General features: G+C 32.6%; 1 protein-coding gene across 2 annotated transcripts; it reads left to right on the top strand.

The window, feature by feature from the left end:
* The first annotated feature begins 2,828 nt into the window (after positions 1-2,828).
* Positions 2,829-15,439, top strand: LOC139501194 (putative defense protein 3). 2 transcript variants are annotated; one of them, XM_071290187.1, is made up of 6 exons: positions 2,852-2,959; positions 6,584-6,658; positions 7,860-8,079; positions 9,595-9,722; positions 13,190-13,284; positions 14,645-15,439. In XM_071290187.1, exons 3-6 carry the CDS (start codon positions 7,887-7,889, stop codon positions 14,796-14,798), a joined length of 570 nt encoding a protein of 189 aa, XP_071146288.1. In that variant the 5' UTR covers positions 2,852-2,959; positions 6,584-6,658; positions 7,860-7,886; the 3' UTR covers positions 14,799-15,439. The 2 variants fall into 2 exon arrangements, with proteins under 2 accessions (XP_071146287.1, XP_071146288.1); XM_071290186.1 differs by lacking the exon at positions 6,584-6,658 and having other exon boundaries at positions 2,829-2,959.
* Positions 15,440-21,797: the final 6,358 nt, after the last annotated feature.

Raw genomic sequence — 21,797 nt, 5'->3', positions numbered from 1 at the left:
AAGTGGATGTCAGCAATTAAAGGCTACCGTTTGGCCTAAAACAATGAAAAACTAACAATCCGTATTATTGGCTATAAAAAGCTCCGACATGAAAAATATGAAACAATTCAATTGAGAAAACTGACAGCCTATGTTTGATTGTCAACGACACAATTCTCCACTAGAGACCAAATGACACTGAAATTTAAAACAACTATATGTCACCGTACTGCCCTTCGTTATAAGATGATGTTAACTTATTTTACTTCAGTGAACGCGAAGTTTTAATTGGTATCAACTTCTCTTACAATGAGGCAGGGATTGTTTCTGTTGACACCTTTGGAACAGTAAAATGACAGAAATGTTATACGTGATGTGGAAACATGGACATTATATCATGAAATATTGTTTGTTTACGTTTATCTTCATTATACCAAAGAATATATATTATAAGAATGTCATTATTTTTTATGGTTATCTAGTTTGATTATTTGTTTACAGATTTGATTTTATAGAAAAATACCAAGTAAACGAATACAAACTCATGTGTATAAGAATATGTCACTTAATATATAAATACGCGTTGACAAATAACTTTTTTAATTCATTACGAATATTGACTTGTAAAACGGGACATTACATATTCTGACTGACCTGACATTTGCATCACGTGCCTTTAAAACATATAAAGCTTATTTCTTTGCGTATTTTGTTTAAACTATTGTTGTGGTGTCCTGTTTAATTAATAGTCTACTTATAAACCCTATCATCAGTGAGCGTAAACAACCAACTAACTATCTAGAATGATGCAATACAAAAAATCATCCTCTAGAAGTATACATGTAAAGATTAGGCAATGGAGAGACATTACTAAAGAATTCATCGGCTTTCAATAATGCATACGAGTGATTTGTTCAATATCCAGCTTCTAAATGCTACAAAAACATCTCATCGTTATTTTTCCGCTACTATACGAGCTCCATCAAAATCTGAGGATTATGAATCTCAGATACATCGAAATGTATCCTACTCTACATGTGGCATCCTTTGTATATAGTTCATGCTTAGTGTAAATTCGATAAATTTCTCTAAAACCGATTCAAGTTAAAATTTAGGAAACGAGGAAACGAGGCCAAGATGAGTGTCATTACAACAATTAGACAGTATTCATGGTCACTCGGATAATACTTCATGACGACCAAAAGCTGCCTTGTAAGCTGCAACCTTTTATTCAGGAAATCATGATAGAAAACACAAGCTCTTAATCTGGGATATCGCCACAACTGGAAGACATGTTCTCAATATACAGGTGTTGCTTAAAAGATATTACACAGAAATAACTAATGAAGTTTTGTCGATCTTTCGTATTGCATCTTACTTTTGTAGTAGGAAAGGGATCTTCAATGCGAGTCTGTCGAGTCAATCATATAGGTTGCATTTCTGTAAATATTGACAATGCATATTCCCATAGGAACTTACTTTACGACTAAAACTGTACGACTTTTACTATGAAGTTTTGAAAAAAATCAAATCAGTCCTAGAACTGAAAGTTCATATGCACTACTATTTTTTTCAAAGGTCAAAACATAGGGCTGTGCATATTTTCAACATTTAAATGCCTCAAACTTCTAAGAGTATAAACTAACACTAAATTTCTTAACTACCCTATCTCGACTGTACGGTTACCATAGATTTTGATATAAACAATATTCACATGTATATTTACTGGTTACATTCCCAACTTATGTCTCTATGAGATACAACCTACAAATCAGAACTGAAAATCAGTATGTAAATAAAATTAATTATCTACGCTACGAATATTCAAAATCTCTCCAAAGGGGGCGTGGTTTGAGAAGCAGTTGTATTTATAAAGTGCAACCTTTAGCTAAAACGTAGTCTTCTCTTTCAAATACTGTACATATCAATTTACGCTTTCGATAATATTATACACTTCATTGAACCTGTAAGGATACATCAATTTAATTAAAAACCCGTCGAGATTTGAGATTGTTTTTTAATTAGATTGAGGATACAAAAGTGTAATTTTTAATTAGTGGGAGTTTTGAACCAGCAGCTGCAGCTACGTGCGATATTTTCCTGACGTATTGGTGCGTTTCGAACTATAATGTATCTCAGTTATCATTCGTAAGAGTTACACTCAGCGACACAAATTTAAAATGTCACACAGTTCATCAAGTGTGATTTGAAAAAGTTGTGTATATATAAAAAAAAAAAAAAAAAAAAAAAGATGTGGATTAATTGTCAAGCAGACAACTCTTCACAAGAGACCAAATGACACATAAATTATAACAAAAACAGGTCACTGTACGGCCTTCAACAATGAGCAAGTTCCATACCACATTGTCAATTATAAAAGGCCCTGAAATGACAAATGTAAAACAATTCGAACGAGAAAACTAACGGCCTAATTTATGTACAAAAAAAATTCTACAGTTTGTGTTTATGATTTAGAGACGTGTTTTAGTGGTCCAGCATGAAAACGATAGCAAATAGTTTAGACTACCGTCGAAAATTTTAATAGATTGTGTCACAGGTCTTACAGTGTGTTTCTTCTTAAAACATTGTTAAAAAGTTGATATCAGAAGTTGAGTGTAGCTTATGTTTCTGTTTTTAATGTAACATGTACAATGTAAAATAGTATCCTATTTGAACATGACAAACAAAAAGGTGTACCTGTTTATTTTGATGATCAATACACTATAATATGTTAAACATAGTTCACACTAAAAAAGAATATGATTCAGATTCCATCACCTAGGTGAATCACGCTTTATTTACCACAGTAGAAAGAACGTCTATTTTAGACATTAGCATATTCAATATAATTCGTGACTACAATTTTACTTGCAACTCATTATGCATTATTTCCCCAACCGTGAAACACCTAAATCCTAATTATCACATGGGATTTGTGAAAGCATACATGTATTATAATTTAGCTTGGATGCAACGAAATGTAAGTATTATAATATTAACCTTTAAAATTATTTCAAAAATAATATTTACATTATAATTTCAAATTAGAGACTGAACATTAAACATTGAACAAGATGGGTTATTGTTTCTTTCTAAAAATAATGATATTAAGAATTTGGTCATGGAAGGGAAAAAGATTTTTTTTTTATTGAAAGTTAGTGCCATTAAATTGTTGAACATGAAAAATATACTTACACGGTATAAGAATGAACAGGGAAAAAAACTTGACCGCCCTCTCTTTCAACTGTCTTTCTCTAAAAGTATTCATGATATTATACAAATATAGCCTTTGTATGAGGTCGATACAAGGATATATTGACCTGAAAGAAGTATATTGACTGAGGACGAAGTCCGAGGTCGATATACTTCTTTGGGTCGATATATCCTGTATTGACCTCATACAAAGGCTATATTTGTTATATTATTAATTTCCGACCATATTTGTATCAAAATCGTCATTTAGGTTTGTTGGGATTTTATAGATATTACATTGTCTCCTTGACAATAACAACATATTAGTTGTTATTTCATTTACTTCTTTTTTTGGACATCTTATGTATTTGAAGATTTTTTTCGTCAAATAATCGATCACAGATGTCATGTGTTTCAAAACGTTTAACAATATCCTGAAATTCATTACATGACGTCACAAAGTATATCGGTTTTTAGATATTCTAAAAATAACCGTGCGATATGCTTTTTCCCGGTCAATATGCTTTTTGCTATCCGCCGTTTTCTCTCTACCTTCGAAAATATAGTTTAACATGTGACTATCCCTAAACGAATCAAATTTGTTAAAATATACGAATTAATAATATTAGTATATATTGTCCCATGTTATTGAATTTCTTTATTGTCATTTTTTTTTCTGTAAATTTATCTTAATAATTTCAGCGATATTTTTTTTTTAAATAATTTATGTCAAATGAATATAATTACAAGTACAAAATTACATCTAGTGAAGTATAATAAAGTAAACTAACCTTTATCCGTTAAATGTTGATAACGTATACCATAATGTGTTCTAAGGCCATTATAGTGGTGGCGTAAATCAGTAAAATTATTCAGAAAAAAGTACTATTATATAGGATGCATACATGAAGTTTCCGCCTTTGAGCTTTCTGGTCAACCTTTCGCCTAGAAGCCTGTAGTTCAGTTGGGGTGTTGGTTCGTTTCTGTCATATTTGGTGGGTTTCTTTTTCGTTTAATTGCTTATGGTAACATGAAAGGGAAGGGGATTGTAGTTACGACGTAAGGAACATATCCGATATTAACATATTCGTTTAATTGCTATTGTTGGCAAAAGAACATTCAGATTCATGTCAAAGATAATGTGACAATGCCATGGCAAAAAAAAAGTCATACACCAGTGTATACAAAACACAACATAGAAAGTCATAAACCGATGCATAATTTACTGTTTACTGTTAAATGCACAATGAAGATTTTGCCTGTCCGGACCATATATGGGTCATTTAAAAAAAAATGTCGAATTTTCAGTACACCCATGCTAAAATTTTTATTTCTTATGGAAATTTCAGTTGTAATGGTTTAAATGAAAGCTTGTCGGATTTGTGATTCAGAACATCAATAATAAACACACCTTACATCTATTTTGATAAGATTAAACTGCATTTAAGTCCGATTTTGGGGGTATTTGTGTGCGTACATTGTCAGAAAAACACATTTCAAATGATTTTTTTCCGATTTTCTGATCGCCTTGATATCTGCAAAAGGGACTTTTTAAGAACGTTAATTATAATTCTAAAGAAAAATCGTAGCTTCTTTATCATTGTATGTAACAGATTATCTACAAATTAAATTCAATCAGTGTACAGAAGGTTCATGTCTATCCTGTTACCGCTACTTAAATCAGTTGTTAAATTATTATCCCTATGAATATTGAATCAGTCAGTGCAAATTAATCTTTACATTTAAACGCCTCGTTTCTTGAACGACAGTGTAGAGAAAAGAAATTCAAGACATTTAGTGAAAAAAATAGAGCGTACTTTTTTTTATGTCCATGCTGTTACCAACCATTTTGATTAATTACACTAACAGTATGGTTGTAAAAAGTGCAATAACGTGTTGGAAACCAAATTCACAATAGAAAACCATAATCACTTCACCAAAGGGAGTAGTTATTTCACAACAGCAATCAAAAACGAAGAAATTTGTCTATCCTGTTATGTCTATCCTGTTACTATTGTTGCTATGGTTACAGTAACAGGATAGACAATTAAGACAAAAACGTCGTTAATTTTTTTATCTTAACATGTAGGTGGAAAACGAATGAAATATTTCATTGTTTGAACTCATCTTAAGGTTATAACGTCTTAATCTTCCCAATTAAGCATTTGCAGGTGCAATACTGATATTGGTAACAGGATAGACAAAAAGGTAACAGGATAGACTTTTATATATATAGTGATATATCAGAAACGTACGTTCCTGTTACCAACGAAATAAAGAGAAAAGTAAATTAACTTATGAGGGATTTACTTGATGTTGGGTTTATTTGAAAGGGTGAAAAAAGGCCGAACAATATAAATTGCTATCTTACTAGACTTGCATTACTGTTGGTAATTTTTACAACCTTTGAAAACCAATTTTTAGAGCCATTTTTCTGTACAACCTAGAAAATTGGCAAATAATCTATTATTTTACAGAATGAATATATATAGAAGTTTATTCTCTTGAAAACCATCTAATTGGTAACGTAAAACAAGCTTAACATTTTATCTAAACTTTTTCTTAATAACCCAAAATTTCTTTTGAAAATGGTAACAGGATAGACAAAATATTGTACCACCGATCAAAAAATGTTTCAAGATATTCTTGTATGACATCATTAAGAATGCATCTTTTAATATGTTGTTCTTAACGTACTGTTTGTTTTGATTTGCTTATGTAGAGGGTTGTTTGAATAAGTAACTTTTAATAAATTTTTCAATTTCAAAATTCGACATTTTTTGAAAATGACCCATATGCCTACCCTTATCCGTCGACAGTCATCCTGTCAATAAACCTTCTTTCTAGTAAGCACCTTTACAAACAAATTATATTCATTTTATTTGATCTCTGGAGCTGGTTAATGGTTGTATCATTGTCAGTTACACCACATCTCCTTAAATATATAAGAAAGTAACAGAATTGACTGACTAATTTCGTTTTTAAAATTAGTTATTTTACACAATTATAAGCATGTACAAGGTATGACTTGGGTAGAGAGTTATCTCATAGACATTTATACCACATCTTCTTATATCTATGCAGTACGTAATAAAATCCATGTTTTACCAGAGCATTCTCGCACCTAAAGAAATTCACATTTGACGGAATGAAAAACCCAGCTAAATTGATATCAAAATTTAAATGTTAGACAAATCTAAGCCCTAAAACATTGCTATACATGTACCATAGTACACTCACACAAAGAATGGTATACACCAGTAATGATATTATTTAACGATATACTGATCATATTTTCTTCCCTCCGGTCATTTTGTCTTTATGTACACGAACATCGTCAACCTACTGATCTTTTCATTGATATTGTTATACAAAATATATTTAATTGACATTTTGTTCCGTTTACATATAGTACAAGTATTTTTACTGGATTTTGACAATAAACAAGGTTTCATTTTTCTGGAGTGACTGTCTTTTTGCACTTTAGGTGAGTCTTTCATTAGTCACAATTTTAAGTTGATTTCAGTGTGAAAAATTTTGAAGTTGAATACATAGATTAGCACCGTTATTTAGGTCTGACAAATTATCAATTATTTTACGGATTCGTCCATTGTTTTTAAAGCTTTCTTTAGTCAATGATATTGTTATCACTATATAAACCGCTTTATATGTACACTAAAAGCTGAGTAAAGGGAGATAACAGGCTATCAATTTAAGCAAACCAATTTCTAAAGCATTGACATTTCTCATTGCCTTAGAGAATATTTAACCCTTAAGTCATGATCTATTTGCAGTTTTTTTATTTTAAAAGGCTACCTTTCAGATTTTTAGAAAAGGGGGTCTCGGTGACGAGAGATGTAAGTAGTTAGTTTACATTACATTGGTATATACTAGTAAATAACCTATAAATATTGAAGAACGTTGCAAGTTAAATCCTGTCAGGTGTTTTCAACTCCAATCTTAATTGTCAAGGATCATCAGTTTACCTAGTAAAGGTCGGTTGTTCTCTGGTCATTCTAGCTTCCGCTCCCAATAGAAACTGATCGTCGTTATATCCAGACACTCTCGTCTCCATCTCAATTACAAATTGTAACTAACTCTCTCGATATAGGCAATAGTCATAATGGTAGTGTTAAACAACAAGGTTCAATCAATCATGCATCAAGAAACAGTACAAATTGTGAAAGATACACACCATAGATTTCCGCAAAAGAATTAACAGCATTTGATTTGTAATGGATGTTTTTTTTTCTTTCGGCCAAGGTTTTATCGGATGTCTTTATGACCTTTGTTTGTGGCGGCTCCTTGCATTGCTATCTTATTTTATCCTGAATACACCGTTAATGACAATTCGTGAGTTGCACAAACACAAACTAACTACAAACATTGTATTGAGCTAAAAACAAAAAACAAAACTACTTCTTAAAAATATTATGAATCCGAAGTATGTTTTACAAGAGCTGCGAAGGATACTAGAGCCTGGGACACTCACCTCGCAAGTCAAAAATAAACAACGAAAAAGAACAACACAAACAGACAAAAAACTACTCTTCATCTGTAATGTTCAAAGCCAAATCTTTGAGAGCCAAGTTTGTGTATGTATCGAAAACAATGAAGAGCTGTTATATGTTTTGGGTGAGCTCCTCCTTTGAGTGACACTATTTTTATTCAAACCGTTTTTCTTGTAGATTCCTTCCTCAAAAAAAGATTCAAAAATGGGAATGATTTATCTACAGTGTGTTGTTATTTTACTGTATTGTTCTAATGTACATGGGAAAAAATCCGGAGCGTTGCAATCATCATGTGACAATATGACGCCAGGACATGCAGGTACTGCACAGACTAGTCCTGCGCCTTACCGAGTGGTAGTAGGCAAAACCAAGTATACTGGAGGAGACACTATCTCAGGTATAATCAACGTTTTACATGTTGGAAAAGAGGGATTTTTAAAAGTCTAATCTTTACATAAGTTTGGATGCTATTTACAATGTACAACAGCACACTTATTCAAAAATCATCCTTAATTGTAACTTGAAGTTTAAACTAGTTTTATCGAATTTGTAATATTATAGATAATTAGGAGATGTATTATGATTGGCAATGAGACACCTTCGGAAGCCAGTAAGTGTCAGGATTGAGTTTTTATTTTTAAGTCGTTAAAACGACTTAACTTATCTAACTCGTTATAACAACTTAGATAATCGTTATAACAACTTAGCTAAGTCGTTTTCACAAGTAAGTTAAGTCGTTATAACAAGTTAGCTATGACTTTATAACGACCTAAAAATAAAACTCCAGGACCACCCTGACACTGGCCGGCTTCCATAGACATCTGTCTATCCACAAGAGTTAAAATGACGTACTAACCATAAGTCATCGTACAGCCTTCAATAATGAGCAAACTCTATGCCGCATAGCAAGATATGTGTGTCAATCGGACAACATTAGCTAAACAAAAAAATCCTATTAAATATCAATTAGGGTACATATAATTTACATCGAGTTCCGATATATCATTCATTTAGTCTAAGAAGTCAAACTTGATATTAAAAACACGAACTTGACAGTGCTTGTATAAAACAGCGTAGTATATAAATACTTATCTTACTAATTCAATATATTGAACTGTATTAAATTGATTTTATACAAATGCGAAACTTTTAAGATGCTCCATGTGATTTATTCCCTAATGTAAACAGTGTATAACTTACATTTTTGTTTTTTACACTTTCCTAATTTATTTCTTGATATTTCATGCATGAAATATTAAGTAAGGTGATGAAATTACATGTTTTAAAATGTTTGGTGCAGAATCTTTATGTTAAGTTATGATTTGGTCTAGTCAAAAACAAAAGTAAAAAAATAGTATGTTTGAAACTGTCAAACTGAAATTTAGACCCCCCTCAACATAGAAGTTAGAGCTGGTAGACTTTTCTATAATTTTTGACATTATTTGTCCCAATAGTAGTAAACTTTACTGTTAAAATCTTTTTGAGATAGAGCAAGTGTCTTTTTTTAATTTGAATTTATCTTCTAAATAAAATGCACTACGATTTAACTTTGTTCTCGGGCCATTAGCTATGCTATGACATAATGTGTTGTGGTATGATTGCAATGAGACAAAAATGAAAAGAAATTTGTAGAGCACAAAATAAAGTGGATTTAAAGCAACTGAAGGTCATCGTACTTTATACAAAGTTTTTTTCTAGATATTTTTTTTCTAGATAATTTTATCAGTAATGAGCAATAGGAATACAGTATTATAGTCAGCTGTATAGGTCCAGTCGTGTCAAAATGTGAAAAATTTCAAACAAAATTAAAAAAAAACTACAGCTGTATCGGTAAACAAAAAAAAACAAAAAATATTATCTACAATGTAGCTAATTACTTGATGTAACAATTGTATGTGTTCTTTTTTTTAAGTAACACTACAAAAAACTGCTTCAAATCAGTTCAGGGGATATCTGATGCAGGCCAGGAATCAAGCCGGGAAAAAAATAGCTGGTTTTAACCTTATAGCGAATTCCAAATATCTGCAGTGTGATAGCCCAGTAAGTTACTTTATAAATGAAGTTATACATTGTAATAATAGTATTGATTGTATTTAAATGAATAATTGAAGACATCGAATGAACATTAATCCATGAAAACAACAAAAAATGATAGATAGATATGGCCTTGTCATTGTTGAAGGCCGTACGATGACCTTTAGTTGTTAATTTCTCTGTCATTTCGGTCTCTTGTGGAGAGATGTCTCATTGGCAATCATACCACATCTTCTTTTTTATAGATAGATGGGTTATACGCTTAGGGACAAATATTCTATGCTTTTTAGATTCGAACAATGTTGACGTGCTTTAGGTTTGAATCCCTAGACTAACACACCAGAACAGGACTTCCCTCCACTCTTTGTACTGGACCAACACACTAGAACAGGACTTCCCTCCACTCTTTGTACTAGACCAACACACTAGAACAGTACTTCCCTCCACTCTTTGTACTGGACCAACACACTAGAACAGTACTTCCCTCCACTCTTTGTACTGGACCAACACACTAGAACAGGACTTTCCTCCACTCTTTGTACTGGACCAACACACTAGAACAGTACTTCCCTCCACTCTTTGTACTGGACCAACACACTAGAACAGGACTTCCCTCCACTCTTTGTACTAGACCAACACACTAGAACAGGACTTCCCTCCACTCTTTGTACTGGACCAACACACTAGAACAGGACTTCCCTCCACTCTTTGTACTGGACCAACACACTAGAACAGGACTTCCCTCCACTCTTTGTACTGGACCAACACACTAGAACAGGACTTCCCTCCACTCTTTGTACTGGACCAACACACTAGAACAGGACTTCCCTCCACTCTTTGTACTGGACCAACACACTAGAACAGGACTTCCCTCCACTCTTTGTACTAGACCAACACACTAGAACAGTACTTCCCTCCACTCCCATTTCGATGTTGTAAAACGAAACTCAGCACATAAGTAATGATTATCATATTTTTGCATACCTGGGGTTAAAGTCATAAAACTTTGCTCAGTGCTTGGAGCACAAAAATCATGCTCGAAACATGAAATCCAGCATTTTCATTGGTTGATTTTCGAGTACGAGTACAAAAAACTGACTCGAAAGTTTTATGACTGCAAGGCCTGAGCATTTGCCATCATATATATGTCATGAATATTTTTCATATAATTAAAAGTCCATATTAATTATAAAAACTTCCCAAATATATAAATGCACCAGTCACTTCCGAAACAGACATCAAATTCATCAATCTGGATTATTTGAAAATGACTAATATATTCGATTTAATAAGGTATAACGCATGTACAGATACAATATATGTATGTTGTCGGAAAATATAAATTTGATTTGTATATGTATGAGCTTTAGAAACATGACGAAAAGCGAGGCTCTGCTGAGCTTTTCTCCTGTTTCGCAGCGAGTACAAATACAATTTATATGTGTCGACAATGAACATATATTCCGTTTATCCTGAAATTACTCCCAATACTTGAACATTTAGTTATTAAAATATTAATCTTTGTCTGATTTCTCAAAGTTGAAACGCGGACCGCGAAGAGGACCCCTAAATGAACTAGTCTGGAAACAGAACTATTTATATTACCGTTTGCTCAACACGGAAGTGGGGTAACAGGAGACTTTATTTGTACAAGTACACATAAAGCAAAAGATTATTGGTATACCTGTTATTTGTACAATATTTGACTAACTGCAGGATTAAAAAATATTCAAGTAATACAAAAACAAATGGGCTGGAGGTTGTATAAATCGAGATGCATTTCTTTATAACACAGACGATGCAAACGACTAAGCGCGCACATGCCGTTTTGGTCTTTTGTTTCTCTCATACGTTTGCAAAGTTTACGTAAACTTTGACAAACTATGCTATCGCTAGAAATGTGTCTACAGTTTGTCGTTCATCGTTTGTTAGTACAAACGCTACATTTGTTTCTATATGTATTTGTTTCTACATTTGTCAAAAAGTGTGTTTACCAGCAACATGTGCAAGCATTATTGAAAGTTCAAACATGGTCAGTAAACACTGATTAAACAATGTATTTTTTTTCTACTTTTGTTAGAAAGAAGCGCACTCTAAACTTGTTGAATTGACCAGTAACCTAATTGAAATAATAATATATGAAATTTGCCAGAAGTGAACAGATATTTCTATCAACCAATCAAGGGAAATTAAAATACAAACGATAAATTTGCATACAAACAGGTAACGAGTAATGTCGGAAGTATCCGAGATGCAATTCAGCATTTTCAAATAATTAAGAAATTATCATTTGAAGTTCCTAGGTCACTTAATTCAACAAGTATTAGAAACCTTAAGTTTATATGAAGATATACATGTTACTGTTGTATGCTAAGACCACCCTTAAGACAAATATCAACCAAAGATCTAGGACAAGGCTTAAGCAAGGTTAACAACTTATGTATGACTCCAACACCTGTCACACAATTCAAAATATACATCTCATATTTAATGACATATATTTTACATCCCGGATCTATGACCACGTGATCAATCATATGCACTTTTAATTTGAGAAACGTGACAATTTGAGACATTTCACATTTTAGATATTGTTTTATTGTCACTTACACATCTATCTTATTTTTTTAACCACATCTTAATAATATAAACAGGAAGTAAGTTAATTTGAGTCCGTATATATAGCTATATAGGTGGCATGTTGCATGGCAAATGTTTGTCTTCATCCAATATTCATTCATATACCAATGGTCAAAATTTACCGAATTTTCATCCCGGACTTTCACTTTTGCAGGTCCTAACTATTGCATTCATTATATATTTGTTCTCGTCCTGATTTATTTGTCATTGGACCCTAAGCACCAAACAATCAATAAACAGTCAATAAAAAATGTCTCACCAAAATTTAAAACAACAAGTTAATAAAACTTTACAAAAAACATGTAGTCAATAACTGTGTTAGTAATGGTGGCCGTTATAGTTACAAAATACAGCCCTTGTTTGATTTTCGACATCTACGTTTGCCATGTGAAGAGAGGCACAAGATGCAAAGAGGACTGGTTTTCAAACACATAAGTATGAACAAACTGATAATGCCATGGCAAAAGACAAATGGCATGGCAAAAGATAAAAAGCGATAAAAAAAAAACACAGATGTGTTACATAGTCGATATACGATTGCGAACGGAATCGTTTAATGTGTCAAGGAGACAACAAACCATCCATAAGAGCAAAAAATAGCCCAACATCACTAACGGCTCTTCATCTTTATAACTTAAATGGTTTAATTTATGACTTTTAGAGTGTCAACATTTGTTATCCTGTCCCCTGTTCCGCAGTCTTTGGCCAAAGTCATACGAACTATTTCGTACTTTAGTCGGGAAACTTTGTACAACCTGTTATTAAATATGTCATACATGTATGATTATTTAAAACCACACCATTAACGTGAATAACATACTTACTATCAACAGAGAGATGCCGTTACACACACAGAAGCCTCGGATAAAGACAGCGTTACTTTTCAATTTACAGCCCCACAAACATCACAGGGAAATATTACAATCTTGTAAGTATATTTTTTAAAGAATACATATAGTGCAACACTAATCAAACATCTATTCAGACTAGCGATTTGTTGACAGTCTGAACATTTTCTCTGCCATTGAAATAGTTCGAAAATACACACGTTTGCACTTTTCAAACATCATCTTCACACGTACACCAAAGTACAAGGTCAAAATGAAACTGCAATGTTTGATTGAAATGGCGTGTAATAGTAACTGACAAGTAAGTGCTAGTCGTTGCATTGTATGGTGTATACCTGACGCGTCAGTGTTTATCGTTACATTGGAATTAGGAGATAACTGTATTGTATTTTAAGCTCCGACGGCATCAATTGGGGATTTGATGGTCGCAAATTAAGTTTACTGGCGACGCGTTAGCGGAGACAGTAAACGGGTATTTGCGACCATCAAATCCCAAATTGATGCCGTCAGAGCTTAAAATACAATATTGTTATCTCCATTCCAATGAAACTGACAGAAAACAACGTTAAAACATGTATTTAAAATCTGCCATGTGCCGTCTGCGCTTGCGCGTACATCCGATAGCATCAATTGTCAATTGATGTCATGTAAGAAAGTGACGTTATCCAATCAAATTGAACGTTACAAACGTTGTTGCATTAGAATGGCTTATATCTGGCACTTCAGTGAATGGTGTATAATTGAAACGTTAGTGCTTACAATTACATTAATATGGTGTATACATAACAGTCACACGTCAGTGTTTATCGTTCCATTGGATTATATATATCTGACACCTCAGTGATTATGGCTACATTGAATGGTGTACAACTGACGCGTCAGTGTTTATCGTTACATTGGATTGTGTATAACTGACGCGTCAGTGTTTATCGTTACATTGGATGTTGTATAACTAACGCGTCAATGTTTATCGTTACATTGGATGGTGTATAACTTACGCGTCAATGTTTATCGTTACATTGGATTGTGTATATGGCTGACACGTCAGCGATTATCGCTACATTGAACGGGTTATAACTGACGCGTCAGTGTTTACCGATACATTGGATGGTGTAAATCTGACACCTCAGTTTGTTTTATGGTTAATACATTATAATGGCGTTTATCTGCAACGCCAGTGCTTATTGATACTGGAATAGCATCTACCTGCCACATCCGAGTGACGATCTTTACGTTGAAGTGGCGTATATCTGACACATCAATGCGTATCGTTACATTGGCACTGCAGTGATATGTTACATCATTTTATAGCTAATTGTATAAAAATGTACCCGGTAGTTAAATGGTTCTTATAACCGGAAATGCTCATAAAAGAGTCCGTATTATCAAGCTAGTTGAATTGTAAAAATACATGTCAGAATTTGTTTGTTTTTATTTCAGTACAACTGCCGTTGAAAATTACAATACGTACTGGGTGATGATGAAGTCGGATACAATAATAGACTCAGCAGCCACTGGTGTCTCATCAAGATTGCTTCCTAGTTGTGTTCTAGTTGTCGTTGCTCTGTGTTGTTTTTACCTGAACCGACACTGAAGAAAGCAGAAAAGTTCAGAAGGGAATTTTTGACGCATTCAAAGACTGAGAAATAACTTTGTAGTCTGATTTGATTTGTAACCATGTCCTCACGTGACAAGGGTTGTTACAAGAGTAATGTCCATTTAGAGTTATCTCCCGTTTTAAGCTAGTTTTGTATAAAATATTTTTACATAAAGAAAGAATGTTTATCACGTTTTTTATATAATGGATTGTTGATTTTACGCTAAAATTGAATGAAGAATATGATTATGATTAACGTATTTCATATATTGATATAATGTGAAACAGATTTGGACTTAAAGATTTTAAACTATTGACACAAATGTTTGTTTTCATTGTGCTTTTTTTTATTTATTCATTTTTTTTATTCCAAATACTTTTTATCATACTTGTCCTTTTTATAAATAAGGTTGCAACTTAAAGTTACACAAAAAGACAGTTATAGCACATTTACAAATTCTTGTACAAACTCACAAGTCCATCTTTTGTATCTAAATGGTTTCAAGATGCGTGACATGTTTGCCACTGAACGTAAAGCAAACAATAATCAATCAATCATGTATGTACATTAATATGTTATGTTTATGTTTCTTCATCGATCATAACACTTATAGACAAAATTAAATCCATCAAATTTATGTTATTATTGTTTTAATTATTTGGTATGCTGAGTTTGAGTATACAAAACCGGTATATAGAAACCAATAGTATACGCATTTCGGTAGACAATTTTGACTTTTTTATTCATAAAAAGAGTCTAGTGAATTGGTATTCCAGCCAATGTTAATAAACAAAATTAGTTCTTGTTGTTTTCTGTGGTCTCTTCATTGTAGCGTATTCGTTACGAGAAGATCGTGGGTTAGAAATCAGACAGAATCAAACCAAATACTGTAACATGCTGCTTCTCCACTAAACACACGACGCACCATTTCACACTGCCGATCAGATCAACTCGATGATCCCGATTGTTCAAATTTCCACGACCAAGCGTAACCAAATTTTTGATCGGGCCTGTTTACGACTCATATCAGACTGCTATCCGAATGTACATGACCTTAACTCGACCCTTCAAGACTCCATCACGACCCAACCCTACCCCTAATTGATCAAATATTAGATAATTCCGACCAATCCACGAACTCTACACGATCTTCACTCGACTAACAAGACCAAATCAACTATACTCGATATCAGCCTGATCTCGACTAGATCTCGGTTGTAGGGATGGTCGAGCATTGATCAACACGACGGGTGCCACATGTGGAGCAATTTCTGCTTACCCTTCCGGAGCACCTGAGATCACCCATAGTTTTTTGGTGGGGTTCGTGTTGTTTATTCTTTAGTTTTCTATGTTGTGTCATGTGTACTAGTATTTGTCTGTTTGTCTTTTTCATTTTTAGGCATGGCGTTGGCAGTTTGTTTTCGATTTATGAGTTTGACTGTCCCTTTGATATCTTTCGTCTCTCTTTTAAAGCATAACCATCAATTCAAAGAAATATCCGTATTTGTATTACCTTTTTTGAATCAAATAGTAAATCGTGTTTGAATAAAACGTACGTATAAGACTGCATTATCCTATAGGTAGAAGAAAATACAGTTCACCATATGTAGCCTCCAAGAACACGCCAAAAGTTGTTTTTTTTATATTTCAGGGATTCCTATTAATATCATATAATAAATACTTCCTTTTAAAAATGCCAAAACATTTACACCCATCGACAATATGTCGTTTCAACTTCCATTGCAAGTGTTCTTTATTTGAGATAAGTACATGTCTTATCATTACTACCTGCAAATTCACGTCATTTAATGTAGACAGCATTTTGATACACCAAAGACAATCATGTTTGTCCACAAACATTTAGTTTTAGAAAGAAAGTTTTGAATGATAACACTGGTCATTCTCCATATCGGTCTGGACATTTCGGTTATACGCCAAACATAAATGTAGAAGAACAAACTATATCATTCAAAAGATGCTCCTCAAATTTGAAAGTCGGTGGCGATTATCATCGGTAGAAGAAGGGTGTCGAATGGAATTAAAAAATGAACTTTATTAGGTAGTTAGTTTTCTCATTTGAATTGTTTTACATTTAGGGCCTTTTATAGCTGACTGTGCGGTATGGACTTTGCTCTTTGTTGAAGGCCGTACGGTGACTTATTATAGTTGTAAATTTCTGTGTCGTTTTGGTTTCTTGTGGAGAGTTGTCTCATCGGCATTCATACCACATCTTCTTTTTTTCATATTTATGAACTATTGCCAAATATAGAAGCAAAACTAAAAGAGATAGGGCGATACGAAGACCATTTCCGTATTGAAATCCATATCTAATGGAATATTTACTGAACATGTTGCTTTTCATTGGTTACTGGATGTCGGAAGGTTTTATTACCAGTCAACAATATACTCTACAAGATATGTTCCAGAAACGCTGGCATTCTGGATTACTATCAAGAAACTGTTCAAGGGTAAGAGGGTTATTTTTCAGGGTTATAAAGCTAAAGGACTATCAGCTGAAAACATACCAGTAAAACCAACTGAATCCAGAATAAATTTTGCAGTTCCATCGGATCCGGTGTAGTCAAGGGAATGTTTATTTTTTTTTGTCAGATGTTAAAATTTTATTGTGCCTCCTCTGGAACCATATACCAGTCGATTACTGGATATTCATATGATATATTAAAATATGTTTTTTATTTCTTCAAATTTTCGTCGTATCGCTGTCAATTTGTATTCAAATTTTAATGTCGTTATCAATAAATATTTAATTATTTACGAGAAATATGCAATCTACTATCATTGTTATAAACTCAAAATACGGCAAATAGTTAAAAGAAGTTGAGTAATTATATTTATATCCGCTAACCGAGCCCCTATTGAGACAAACTCATCACAAAGCTATGAATATATGGATATTTTTTTAGAATAGACGGTTATCCTTTAAAAGTTACGGTCATCCTTTACAAATTACGGTCATCTTTTAACCAATTACGGTCACCCTTGTTATGAATTGTTGATCCTGTTACGGTCATCTCGATTATGATTTCCGGTCATCTTAGCGATTTTTTCAAATCCAATTTCCTGTTTAATACACATTTCTTGGTAGTAATTTGTGATTTCCTTGTGAATGTTTTATAACTTTACATCGTACCAATCATTTTCTTTACCAATGCTTTGTAAAGAAAATGATATAGAAACACTTAAACAGACAATACAAATACTGACCTAATTTTTCATCCGACATCTTGAGATGACCGTGAATGCAGTTAAAAAAAAAAAAAAAAAAAAAAAAAAAAAATGACGAGGGGTCTTGGGGCCTCCAATGCCGCGCAAGCGCTTCCTTCTAAAAATGTGCTCACGGTTAACGTTTTTACAAACCTATGAAGTTACAAAAAAAAACAATCAATACTTATAATTACATTTTATAATAGCTATAGGATCATGAAAACACGAATTTTATCAATTCTTTATTTAATCCACCTGTGCACTTTATTGTGGGACCTCGTGTTATAATAAATGAAAAGTTTTATCGAGTAATGCAATTGCTTAAGGAATAACACGTGATGTGCAGTTAGTCAATCAGAATAACGTATTATATTAAAACCTACATCTAATGTAATTATATGTATATGCTAGTGATTTGACGCATACATTCATAAAATTTGCAGGCAATGTGCAATTTATAAAAATACCGCGGAAGAATATTATATTGTGCTTGGAATAGAAAAAAAAACCATGTGACATTGAAAAGAAGGACAATATTTAGAAATCATATCTTATAAGCTTGTTTTGAACAATAATTGTTCCTATATAGACAGTTTGCTTATGAATGGTCTTGTGATTCAACGCATAAATTGAAACGGGTTTCTTTTTAAAACTGCATCAATATATCAAATTGGATCCTTTCGATTTTCCATGATCTATTGAAAAAAGCCAATTTTATTTATTAATGGAGCTTTAAAAAGAAAACGTTAACATCACTAGCGTATAAAGAAGCAGTATGTCTTTTTGTGAAAAATTATGCAGTTTTAAAACTAGATATATATGATGAAATATACATTTAACATGGCTATTTACATATCATATGTTTATTTAATGCGACATTTTACTATAAATATTTTGTTACTGTAAATAAAGTAGACTGCACCGATGTTAGCACCGTATTATTACCCCTTTTACTGCTGTTGTGTTAACCAATAGTGAATATAATGACGTTAATATCCGGGGATGTAATAATTAAAAGTTTGATTTAATTTTACAAATTCAAATTTCGATCACTACAAGAGCAGCACATTTTATTAATACTTAGTGGTGTTGTTTAACCTTTGCCAAATATTTGTGTCCACATTCCTGTCAAGGGAGCACGTTTAATTTCATTAGAATACTATTTAAAAAGTTGTATTCTTCTGCTTTATATTTCACTGTGACTCGTAACATATATATATATATAGCTGTATCTGCAGACTAGGTATACGCAAACAGAAAAAGTTCAAAGTATGTATAATCTTATGTAAGCCATTTAATTTTTCATGTATACACATTCTGTATTAAAAGCAAATCTTATAATGAAATCATGATAATTATATTCATTAGTTGCGTTTTGCTTTGAGCTAGCTCTTAGTAAATGTGAGGTTTCCTTTATAGACTCTTGGTGTCATTTATATCTACTCTTAGAGGCAGTGGTTTTTTTTCTGTACTTCGTGGTAATTATTAAACGGGCCAATGCAAGCCATTGATTTATTCGTTTGTTCGAAAGGTGTTCTACAACACCGCTGTACTTGGTTAAAATCGGGTTCAGAACCGCAATATTGCTTCTGCTTATGCCTTCTGCTTATGTCTTCTGCTTATGTCTAAAGGCGGGAATCTGTTATTCAGTCATGGCTGTGTGTTAATGACTGGTATTTATTATATTTTTTTTTTCGTTTATAAAATGTCAAATATATGTGACAAAATAATCTTAATTACGTCTTAATTTGGTCGTCATGAACAATTCATGTGCGATCAACTTTAGTCGTAAGATCATTTTGTGAAACTGATTACAGGTCGTTGGGATTTTTTCGTTTTAATTTGGTTCGCTTGTTGCCATGTTGTGGCTTTCATAGCCGACTGTAAGGTATGGGTTTTATTAATTGTTGAATGTCGTTCGCTTTCGGACCTGGTAAAGTTGATTCCGCTATTGACCTTTCTATTCGAGTAATACAAAAACATATGTCACCTATTTTTTTTACATATAAATAAGGCCGTTAGTTTTCTCGTTTGAATTGTTTTACATTGTCATATCGGGGCCTTTTATAGCTTACTATGCGGTAGGGGCTTTGCTCATTGTTGAAGGCCGTATGATGACCTATAGTTGTTAATGTCTGTGTCATTTTGGTCTCTTGTAGACAGTGGTCTCATTGACAATCATACCACATCTTCTTTTTTTATAGTTATATATACGAACAATAATTTAAGTTTTGTATAGTAGTAATTTGGAAGTACAACCACGTGATCATAATAATTATAATCTGCAGTCACGTAAGGAACTTTCAAGAAACTCGAGGTCAAAATAATGCGTCTATAAAATATCTTCAATAAGATATGTCAATTATAAATTCTCATTTTATACACGTATACGAGAAAAGTATTGTTTCGTGTTAATCGTGTAGCCGAGCAATAAAGAATTTACAATTTACATTTCAATGTGTCAAAGAAGTTCTATCATTCGTCCGTTAATATACAATCCAACTATACTCTCAAATTAAATTCATACAAATAATATGTTAATAATCTGCATTTATCATCACGAGTTCATGTACCGAATCACGGATCATTTCACCTTATTGCGGTGTTATGACCAGATTGTTAAATTGTATTGCATATTTATCTTTCTACTACCCATTTATAAAATTGATATTGAATAAATTATAGAGATGTTGATAGGTTAGCATTGTAGACTTTATATAGGTAGTGCGTGTTTGTTAGATTAAAAATGTTGGCTCGTTTACTTTTTGTCGTTAAACGATGAAATGTTTCATTTACTATATACAAATAAGATGTGATATTCATGCCAATGAGACATCCATTCACCATAGTCCTAATGATGTAGACATAAGTAACTGTAGGTCATTGAACGGCCTCCGTTAAGTTAGTAAACACATACCGTAATGTAAGGTTCCTACAAGAAAAACTGTAAAATAATCATAATACAAAGAAAACCAACGGGCTGTTTTGTGTACAAAGCACAAACAAATATATTTTTCCAGATAATGCATTTCATTTTTATCATTTCATATTCAACCAAATTATGAAAACCTTGGTTGTACTTCAGGTTATTGATTAAGAAATTTGACAGAAGGTCGATGGTGATTAAGAAATTTGACAGAAGGTCGAAGGTGATTAAGATGAACTGTGACCTTTTAATTTGTTCTCCGATTTACTCCGTTTGCTTTAAATATTAAAATATGGACAATAATTTATTTTTTTTCTGACAATAAGTTTTTATTCTTTCGCCCCATCTTTAAAACGAGTAAGACGTTTACAATAAATAAAGCAGTCAATTATTTTGTTTTTACAAAGCTTTAAGTTTATGTTATTATTAAATTATAGTATTTTTAGGTATACAATTATTCATTGATAAAAATCAGACTTATATAAGGAAGACAACTCATATAAGTTTTCGCAGATGTACATGTAGCTTTCAAAGCAGCTTGTTGTCATTTTTCTCCGTTGTATATTCAAAATAGCATGATACACATTACATTTAAGCAAAGTCTAGATGTACTAGCAGCTTTTGAACTTTTCTGGGATATAGAACCCCCCATGCTGAAAATGTTTTGCAATTAACACATTTTACCTAGCTTTTGTCTGTAATAAATTTCAACATAATGTCACGAACTGCAAAACAAGTTTGAGATAAAAAAAAAAAAAAAATAATAATAAATTCGGGATCAAAACTCTAAAACGGGTTAACTGAATTTCCAAAGAGTTTTCAAAGAATTTTGTTCACCTTTATA

This window comes from Mytilus edulis, chromosome 13, assembly GCF_963676685.1.
Source record: "Mytilus edulis chromosome 13, xbMytEdul2.2, whole genome shotgun sequence".
In the NCBI taxonomy this organism is placed as follows: Eukaryota; Metazoa; Mollusca; class Bivalvia; order Mytilida; family Mytilidae; genus Mytilus; species Mytilus edulis.
Note: the sequence above shows the minus strand (reverse complement) of the source record. Positions and strands in the feature narration are given on the sequence as shown.